The 10,322-nt window shown below is 38.8% G+C and overlaps 1 protein-coding gene across 1 annotated transcript; it reads left to right on the forward strand.

Annotated features, from left to right (window-relative positions):
* The first annotated feature begins 6,463 nt into the window (after window positions 1–6,463).
* Window positions 6,464–7,358, forward strand: LOC124828081 (uncharacterized). The gene has a single exon (XM_088092014.1). It carries the CDS (start codon window positions 6,515–6,517, stop codon window positions 7,148–7,150), a length of 636 nt encoding a protein of 211 aa, XP_087948140.1. The 5' UTR covers window positions 6,464–6,514; the 3' UTR covers window positions 7,151–7,358.
* Window positions 7,359–10,322: the final 2,964 nt, after the last annotated feature.

The raw sequence follows: 10,322 nt of genomic DNA on the forward strand, positions 1-10,322 counted from the left end.
TCTTCATCCCATCTAAGAACAGATCAATTGGTGATGGCAACCCCTTTAGGGACTTTCCATCTAAAGAAGTATCAACTTTACTCTAAGACCAAGAAAGGGAAGTTGAATAAAGGACTTAATATTTTCTTTCTAAGTCTTAGAATGTTTTCTTTAACTAAATACATTTACCTTGTTTTGTAGGTCACTAATAAGAGTGGAAAACCATAGCCAATCAACCAAAGAAGCTTGGTGAACTAAGGGAAGCAAAGGAGGTAAAGAAAGGAAGAAAGGAAGTGCTTTTTGGATTGGAAAAGCAAAGCTGATATACAACATACGGCCAACCAAGCAAACCAGCGTTTCCACTTTCTTTTAAAGCATGTTTTCAATGTTTACCGTATGGAACATATGGCCAGCTGTATAGCTTCTCCTGCACACTTCTTATAGAGCTTCATGTACATTGCTAATATGTTCAGTAGCTTGCTAGGCAAGTTTCTCTTCATCTATAAAAGAGAAGCCAAATCACTTGTAAAGGTAACTTGAGTTTGATAATGAAATGCTGCTGAAATCCAGCCATTCTCTCAAGTTCATTGCTTAAAGCTATTTTAGCTTGTCTCCCTCTAGCTCCCTTCCCCGTTGGAAGGCCATCTGAGTTAGAACTCTACCTCACACACACATCCAAACACTGTCACGCATTCTGACAAACACCTTGCATGCGCCGAACTCCTTCAAACCATTCTTCATTCCGCTGCGTCATTCTGTCCAAGGAGCCGCTCCAGTCTTGAACGTGGAGGTTGCTTCCATCATTTGGCATCAAGAGCCAGTCGTTTCAGTCACGCTTCAAGAGCTAAGTGTCTCGTATCCATTCCTCTGTTTTTTTTTCCGTCTTGTGCTGTTCATATATGTCACTGTTTCATTTTGTTTTTTCTGGTTTGATTCTGTGTTTGAGTGAATGTTTGATTCTATTCACTGTTCGTTAGTGTTTGTTTTCCATTTTAATCGATGCAACTTCTTTAATTTTCGTTTGAATCCAGCTTAATCATCATTTTCTGTTTTTGTCAGTCATGTGCAGAATTTACTGCAGTTTTAATTGTCTAGTCTTTGCTTCTGTTCCAGAATTATTTCTTTGTTGTTTAAGTGTGTCCAATGCATTTGCTAGCTATATGTTGATCATATAAGCAATGGCTTAATGTCCAGCTTTGATCATTGGAGCTACTAGCAGTGCAAACATTGTTTCCAGTCTCAAAAATCTGCATCAAAATTCTTCACTGTTTCAAGTTGTGCTCACTGTTTCTGGTCATAATCTGTGGTTTTGAACCTTGGTACAAGTGTGTTTACTGTTGTTAAACATGTTTCTAGTAGTAGCAGCTTTTATTAATCAATAAAATGCAAAATGCATACCTTAGTTGCCTACTTTCAGTAGCTTGTGCTGTCACTGTTTCACAATTCTGCATCAAAATTAAATTTCTGGTTTGATGTGGTCGATGCTGTTTCTGTCCAGAATTGTTGTCACTATAGCTCTGCACAAGTTTGTTTAATGATTCTAAACATGTCTCAAATGATAGCACCTCATGTTAATCACAGAATTGCCAAATGCGTAGTTGAGTTGTTTTAAATCTGATTTTCCAGTCACTGTCACAGTTTTCTCAAGTTTTTTTTGCACCGTGCTTGTTGTCTTTGATGTGTCTTTGGTGTTTAAAGTTCCTCTAGCTGATAATCTACGGTTAGATCTAGTTGTTTAGGACCTTTCTTGCATGATTGTTGATCCATCCAGCTTTGACTCTGATGCATTTTAATTTCTGGTGCAGTTTTGTCCAATTTTCTGCATATTTTGGCAACTATTAGAGTGATTTTGAGAATCTATGTGCCTCTGTGGTGTTGGATTGTTTGTGCAAGTATCCTTGACCATTTCAAACTTGTTCTACTATTCAAATGGTCATTAAGAAGCCTATATGCAGATTTCCTCTGTAAACCACCAAACTTTGCTGCATTTTTGGCTTCAGCTGCTGTGATTTTGTGAATCTGTCTCTGCAAGTGCATTTTCCAAGTGTATGCAAGTTTATTTCACCATTTCAAACCTGTTGTTACTGTGCAAATGGTCATTTTCCAACCTTTGTATCAAATCACAATTTCAGTCATCAAATTTGGTTAAATTTGAAAGTAAACCAGTCAAATTTTGAGATGACCTTTACCTTTGCTGTTTAAGTGTTTGAACATATTCCATTTGATGATACAAACTTCTTTGAAGTTTCATTTGATCATTTTCATCACTGAAACTCATTTTGAATACTGCTGTTCCATTTTTCCAGCCACAATTTTGGTGCAGCATGCATTTCTTTGCTGTTTTCTACACTTAAAAATTCTCAATTTGCAAATTGGATTGGCAAAAGCTGGGGATTTGGTTTCCAATTAATTACCAATGCTTACACAAGTGTAAAACAATCAGAAAAAGGCAAGTACACCCCTGCAATCCAGTTTTGACAGTCAAAATCCAGAAAACACAAAATCTGCATCTCTTTGTGGCATTTTGTCAAACACTTTGGAATTTCCATCAAACACTTACATTGCACACGATTCACTCACTGTTTTGAGTCTTTTCTTGCTTGTTTCATCTGTTCTAGACCCTATCTTAGGTTCCTTTTGAGTGTTATCTCTGTTTCCAGCCCCAAATTTATTAAAATTCAACTTTCTTGGCTTTCCATTGTGCTGTCAAGTTAATTTTCACTGAAAAATCTGGTGCACTGCAAGACTTTTGCTAACTTTTTGTTGCTGATTTGTTTGGCTTGGTGTGATGCTGTGGTGAAATTTCAAACTTCAAGATTGCTTCTCCAAAGGGGTAGCATCTTAGGGAGTGGAAGACTTGTTAAAGTGGCCACAAGCTTGGACTCCAAGAGCACTTTATCCTTGTTGTTCCAGCACCATGGCAGTAGCAAAAACACACCATTTTTGACAGTCCAGCAATCTGAAACAGCAGTTACACTTAGTTTTTGTTCCATTTTTCCACAATTTTCAATTGTAAATTTGGATTGGTATCACGGAACCTTTGTCAATTCTTTCAATTTTGTGTTCATTTTCAACTTAAAGTGACTTGGAAAAATGCTTTTCAAGCAATTCCAAGTGCACCATCAAACATTGTAATAGGTTAGTTTCCACTTCTTAGTGTGAAAGTGTGTCAAGTGGCTCCAAGTGTCACTTGCACTTTCACTTAGGGCCGTGTTTCATTCATTTCCATTTGCTTTACTTTACATTGCTTGTTGACTTTTATGTTTTAAGTCTCCGTGATACATAGGAGCGCGTTTCATTTAGATAAACCTTCATTTGGTTTCTAGGTGCATAGCATTCTTGCATTTAAAAAGTTTTGACAGATTTCTACCTAGACACTAAGGTAAGAAACAACCAAAGACACTCTGGCTAGGAAGGACAAGGTTCTTAAGCTTGTCCATTTGTGACTCACCTCTCCTTCCTGGGAGCTATTTGGTTCATTTTACCTCTAGAATCTTTCTAGAAATCCTTCACAAAAATTAAAAAAAAAAAAAAGTTTTTGATGTCTTGTTATACTTCTTATCCGTCTTCTTGTTCATATAGGTCCTCTTGGTTTTCTAGTTTTGATCAATCCATTAGTTTCAAAGAAATTAAAAGAAAACTTGATGAAGCTAGAAGAAGGACTTGTTCCTTTCATGAATTTGTTCGGATTGAGGGTGAATTGTATAAACAAGCTAGGGAAAATATTCCATACTTTGGTGCGGATATTGGTGCATTAACATACCTAACTTGGGAAAAGGACATTAATGACATGCATCCATTTATTGCTAGAAAAAGTAAACCTGAATCCTATTTTCATTCTAGCAATAGTGAATCTTATGTCCTTAGTCTCTACACATCTAGATTTGAAATGCAAGTAAGAGAGTGGTGGGATGAGAGACAATATCATGTTAGGATAGGTAGAAAATCTCCCATTCATAATTGGTCTGAATTAAAATCTTGCATGAGAAAAGAGTTTGTACCTTCAACTATTAAGAGAAAACTCCAATTCTTGAGAGATTACATTGAAAAAGGAAAAATATTTCTTGAAAGCTTAAATGATAATGGTTTCCTTATTAGAGAACTAGAATTTAAGATTAACCTTAAGGAGGTGCAAGCTAAGCAAATAGAATTAAAGCTAAAAAGAGATGTTGAGAGACAAGAAAGAGAGAGAGAAGAAGAAGAGAGACAAGAAAGAGAGAAAGAAGAAGAAGAGAGTAAGGAAAGAGAGACAAGGAAAGAGGAAAAGAAAAGAGAAGAAGAAAAGAAGAAAGCAGAGGAAAGTAAAGAGAAGGAGCTCTTGCTAATGTTGGCAACTCCTACTCTTACCATCACCATGGAACCTAAAAGGGAAGGGTTCTCATTCTTTACTTCTTTTCCATTTATTGTGCACTCTTCCATTATTCATTTATCTTTTAAATCAATTGCCATCCCATATTCTGTGCCATCCTTTTCAAAATATGGCAATTCAAACCTTGAGTTAATGTTACCTTTGTGTAAACAAGTAACTCAAGATAAAAATCCAATAACTTGGGACTATGGAATTTTCCATTTTTCCAAGCCTAAATTTCTGAAAATCTTTTTCAAAAATACAAGACTCTTCTTTTGTCTTCTTATCTTTGTTTACATCTTCTTCATCATACTCATTTTTTCACTCTTTTGTAGATATATTTTTTATCCCGGAGGAACATAAAAACCAAAGTTGTGCTTCTTTCTTTCTTCCCGATTTGAGGACAAATCGTTTTTAAAGAGGGAGGGAATGATGGCAACCCCTTTAGGGACTTTCCATCTAAAGAAGTATCAACTTTACTCTAAGACCAAGAAAGGGAAGTTGAATAAAGGACTTAATATTTTCTTTCTAAGTCTTAGAATGTTTTCTTTAACTAAATACATTTACCTTGTTTTGTAGGTCACTAATAAGAGTGGAAAACCATAGCCAATCAACCAAAGAAGCTTGGTGAACTAAGGGAAGCAAAGGAGGTAAAGAAAGGAAGAAAGGAAGTGCTTTTTGGATTGGAAAAGCAAAGCTGATATACAACATATGGCCAACCAAGCAAACCAGCGTTTCCACTTTCTTTTAAAGCATGTTTTCAATGTTTACCGTATGGAACATATGGCCAGCTGTATAGCTTCTCCTGCACACTTCTTATAGAGCTTCATGTACATTGCTAATATGTTCAGTAGCTTGCTAGGCAAGTTTCTCTTCATCTATAAAAGAGAAGCCAAATCACTTGTAAAGGTAACTTGAGTTTGATAATGAAATGCTGCTGAAATCCAGCCATTCTCTCAAGTTCATTGCTTAAAGCTATTTTAGCTTGTCTCCCTCTAGCTCCCTTCCCCGTTGGAAGGCCATCTGAGTTAGAACTCTACCTCACACACACATCCAAACACTGTCACGCATTCTGACAAACACCTTGCATGCGCCGAACTCCTTCAAACCATTCTTCATTCCGCTGCGTCATTCTGTCCAAGGAGTCGCTCCAGTCTTGAACGTGGAGGCTGCTTCCATCAATTGGGGAATCTGGGACGAGAACAAATAGGTTTACATGCCTATTGATAATCAGGTAATATCCCTTTGACCGGACAAGATTATATATTCAGTTACAGACTATAATTAAGGGTAATGGGCTGAGATTGGACCGAGATTAAGGTGTTACTAATCTCAGACCCATCTTCCAAACTATAAATAAAAGTCAAAGGTAGGAGGTAGGTAATTGCATTTACTATGTATTAATACAATTGCTCTGATTACCATACGACTTGTTTACTGACTTACGCATCGGAGAGAACCTTTGGCAAGTATCCCTCCGGACGGTTAGAATGAAGACGAAGATAAGGACACGATTTCTCGAACGACATTGAAGAAGAAATTATGAAGGTGTTAGAAGTTACTTTACCCTATATCTGAAACCGAAATCACTAATAGAAGAACCATCTTCATCCCATCTAAGAACAGGTCAATTGGAAAATCTGGGACGACAACAAATAAGTTACATGCCTATTGATAATTAGGTAATTTAAACAAGAACTAATTAATATATATATATATATATATATATATATATATATATATATTTGAAGGTCCAATAAATCTCTATAAATACATTGACATTGCTACGTATAGACAATAATAACATTTATTACTCATAATTATACACATAATTATAGACTTCATCACACTAGCTTCGTTTAATTTAATTTTAAAATAGCATAATAAATATGAATGTAAGTCTCAAACAAGAGTATAACAACTACGGAAGAAGGAAAGAGATAAAAGAAATTTAAAATGTTCAAAGCCGGCATAGCTGACCTGACCACACCGACCCCTCCACGCATTCCACAGAAAAACAACACTTACAGACTTCATCAAAGTCAACTTTACTGAAAGTCAACTGTTTTCTTCACCGTGTATATATATACACACACATATATCATCCCTTTGTATAATATTCATCGTTCTCAACACACAAAAACAACACAACCATATTCTCTCAAGATTTGTTCCACCCGTAGTACAATGGGAAATGCAGCTGTGACTCCATGCTTTTACCAGAAAAGATCATCAGAATCGTTGTTGTCATCGAAACTTATATTCTGGGATGGTAGCACGAGATGTCTGAAGGGTAAGCACGTGGCTGGTGAGATCATGTTTGAGTTCCCAGATAAGGTTGTTTGCCATGCAGATTCCTTCTTTATAGGACATCCAATTCCTGCTTTAGCATTAGAGGATGAGTTGATGGTAGGTGCAACCTATTTCGTTCTTCCCATTCAGTTCTTCACATGCAAAACCATTTCTGTCTCTTCACTCTTGTCCTTGGGATCATCCCCTAACAAGGCCACTATCAAATTTGGGGAATGCGCTTTTGAGTACTTGAAAGGGTCCAACGGAAGGGTACTCATAAAGGTCATGCCTCAGTTCATAACAATGCTCATCAAAAGAGGTAAAAGATGCAACCCCACCACCACTCACAACAACTTTCTCTGCAGCACTCCCGAGTTGAAAAAACACTATCAAATGCTTGTAAAGTCCAAGGACCAGGTTTGGTCACCTAAGCTTCATACCATTTCAGAGTACAAGGTTCGGTTTTCACCGTGTAGATTTTTAGGTTTAGAATGGAAGGAAAAGGAAAAGACAGAGGTTGTGTCTTCTTGATAGTTTTCATGTTTTGAAGTAGAGAGTTTTGAAATTTGTAACAAATACGTACTTCAATTCAGTACGGGACCAGTTCTGTTCATAATTTTTTGGTAGTGATATGATGATGGTAGTTGTTTGAAAAGTAGTCAAAATTGATGCTCCAAAGACTAATTCAACGGAGTCACCTGATACAAATCTGTAAAAAAGAAACAATAGAATAATATACTATACGTTAAAATGAATATTATGAATAAAACTTAATTTGTAAAATCCCACTCCCACTCTTCTCTTGTATTAATTTTTTTTTTCTCTAGAATTCCTCTCTACCTTCTCTCTAATTTCATTCCTCCAATTATAATCTCTTCTAGAGTCTGACCACGCACCTCCCATTTGTTAGAGAACTAAGGATCCATTTTAAGCTATCAATTTTCATAATAAGTTCTTAATTATTTGGAGAACTCTTTAATATTTTAATTTTCTTTTTAATTTCTCATTCTTATGAAGTTAGTTGATAAAAGTGATTTTCTCAATTAATCTTATACTAATATTATTTATGGTTTTCGTTAATCAAATATTGTTTAGAATTATTTGAATTTGATATTATTGTTAAGATGGGGATACAGTGGCTACATTATGTGCAAAGTTACTTAAACTAAATATTTTAATATAGTTGAGATTCTTCATGTTGAGTTAAAATGAGTGAAGGTGATATTTGACAAATTATTGTTGTATTGATAATTTTGAATTTGTTTGAAGGTTGTATTTCTTAAAGTGATTTTCTCTTTTTTGAAAATGTTTCGGTTGGGTTTGGTGGTTCCCTACTAAAACAATCCTGGTTGTGTTGATGGTCGGACGGATCTTGAAGACTGGGTGAACCTTGCAAACCAGACGAATCAAGCATTATTGAAGATCGGACACGCGGGGCTCAAGGCGGACGAACGCTGCTCCAAGCACTAGGTTGATGACCGATCAGACGTTTCTCCATGCAACCCAGGTGGTCATCCTTCTCCTCCACCAAGCCGGGCGGACGGGCACTTGTCAAAGGCACTCCGATGCTCAAGTCAGTAAAATGACTGAACGGTTATAAAAGATACAAGTAATGCATAATATGCAACGTGTGCAATCCGATCTGAAGTCATACCTGAGACCTCTATTTATACTAGTTGTGATGGGTTTTTACCTTTTGTCGGCCTAATGACAGCCTAATCACGACTTAATCTTCATTAGGGGCTTTAATGAGCTATTATCATTTGTAATCTAACCATGTGGTCGGTCTAGTGCTTGGTTGGCCGGAATGGTTGGTCGGATGGTATGGGTGGTTAGCCTGGATAGAACCGTTCAGTTCACAGGGTCGGGAGGACCATACGTATACAGACCTTTGGGGGAGTTGGACTCGGGAGAGTCGTTCGGTCATCCTTGGGAGAGTCGACTTTAGGAGAACCATTCGGTCGGCTTGGATGTACGAGAGACCGTACGGTACAGGGATCGTACGGTACACCAGCCCCCAAGCCCGAGCATGATGTTAATGATGCGAAGGGGTTTTGTAGATGGCCTTCCTGAAAAGGACGAGTTCTCTATTTTCCTTTCGTCTCTGAGTCTTTTCTGCTTGTTGAGTGGATGGAAGACAAAAGTGGGTAACAAATTGTGGAGATCCACTGTCGCTCAATAACGGTGAGGTGGGCCGGGATTCCATTTGAAGAATAACAGTTGTGAGGCAAAATAACCGAATGCTTGATGCCAAATTTGGCAAAGTACTTGAGGCCACGGATGGCCAAGCCATTGGGGCTGAAAAGTTAAGTCAAGTTATGATCGAATGACTGAGGGCAGGTGGCCGTGATCGAATGGCCGGGGCCAGATGGTTGATTCCCAAATTTTGCTAAGTAATTGTGGGGTCATGGACGACCGAGAAGGTCGAGAAGTTGAGGCCTTTGGATGCCAAGTTGAGGCCGAAGAGGCCGAACGGTCGAGGCCTTTTGGAGGCCGAGAAGTTGAAGCCTTTGAAGGCCGAACGGTTGAGGCCATTGGAGGCCGAGAAGTTTAGGCAGAGGAGGCCAAGCAAATGAGGTCATTCGAGGTCAAGAATCTGAGGCCTTTGGGAGGTCGAGAATTGGGGGCCATCAGGGGCCAAGTTGAGGCCGAACGGTTGAGGTCTTTGGTGGCCGAGAGGTTGAGGCCTTTGGAGGCCGAGAAGTTGAGGCCAAGGGGGCCAAACAAATGAGGCCATTCGAGGTAAAAAATTTGAGGTCTTTGGGAGGCCGAGAATTTGGGGCCATCAAGGGCTAAGTTGAGGCTGAACGCTAGAGGCTGTGAAGTTGAGACCAAGCTATGGCCGCCAAGTTGAGACCAATGGATGGCCTTTCAGGCCTTTGGAGGTTGAAAAGATGAAGGCCTTTGGAGGCCGAACGGTTTAAGGCCTTTGGAGGTTGAAAAGATGAAGGCCTTTGGAGGTCGAATGGTTGAGGCTAAGCAATGGTGGAACGATTGAGGCCTTTGGGGGTCGAAAAGGTGAAGGCCTTTGGGGGCCGAATGGTTTAGGCCTAGTAGTGGCCGAACGATTGAGACCATTGGAGGCCGAGTTGAGGCCAATGGATGGCCTTTGATGGCCGAATGGTTTGAGGCCTTTGGAGGCCGAAAAGCTGATGGCCTTTTGATAACAGTTGAAAAACTGTTATTTTCATGCTTAAAATTGATACTAAAAGCAACCTTTATACTTAGAAACTAGCTTGAAATCATGGTTTTCTTCATATTTTCAGAAATAAGAGAGCTGGACAGGTTTATGCTTGATTTCAGTGTTTTTGTGCAGGTTTTAAGGTGAATTTGGTGAAAGAAGTGAAGAAGGAGAGATATGGAATCAGAAAAGACATCAAAAAGTGCAAAAGGAGAAGCCGAAGTCACCGCTCAGCGGCAGTTTACCGCTGAGCGGCACTCAGGAGCTTACGGGAGCACCGCTGAGCGGCAAAATGGCCGCTGAGGGGAAGAACCGTGACACGCACTTACCGCTGAGCGGTATTTTACCGCTGAGCGGCACTTTAATGGGCTTGGACCTAATTTTCTGTAATTTACGAATAATATATAAGCTTTAGGGTTTCCTAGGGTTAGGTATCTTTGGCTGGAACGAAGAAAACACTCTCTCTTCCACCCCTTTGAAGGAGGATCTTGGATGTTGAGGCTTCCTCTTCACCTTTTTAGG

The sequence above is a fragment of the Vigna umbellata genome, chromosome 5, assembly GCF_029865625.1.
Source record: "Vigna umbellata cultivar VRB3 chromosome 5, Vumbellata_1.0, whole genome shotgun sequence".
Taxonomy (NCBI): Eukaryota; Viridiplantae; Streptophyta; class Magnoliopsida; order Fabales; family Fabaceae; genus Vigna; species Vigna umbellata.

Excerpts from the sequence above, each read along its gene's own strand:
- LOC124828081 (XM_088092014.1), top strand. The coding sequence starts at position 6,515 with ATGGGAAATGCAGCTGTGACTCCATGCTTTTACCAGAAAAGATCATCA.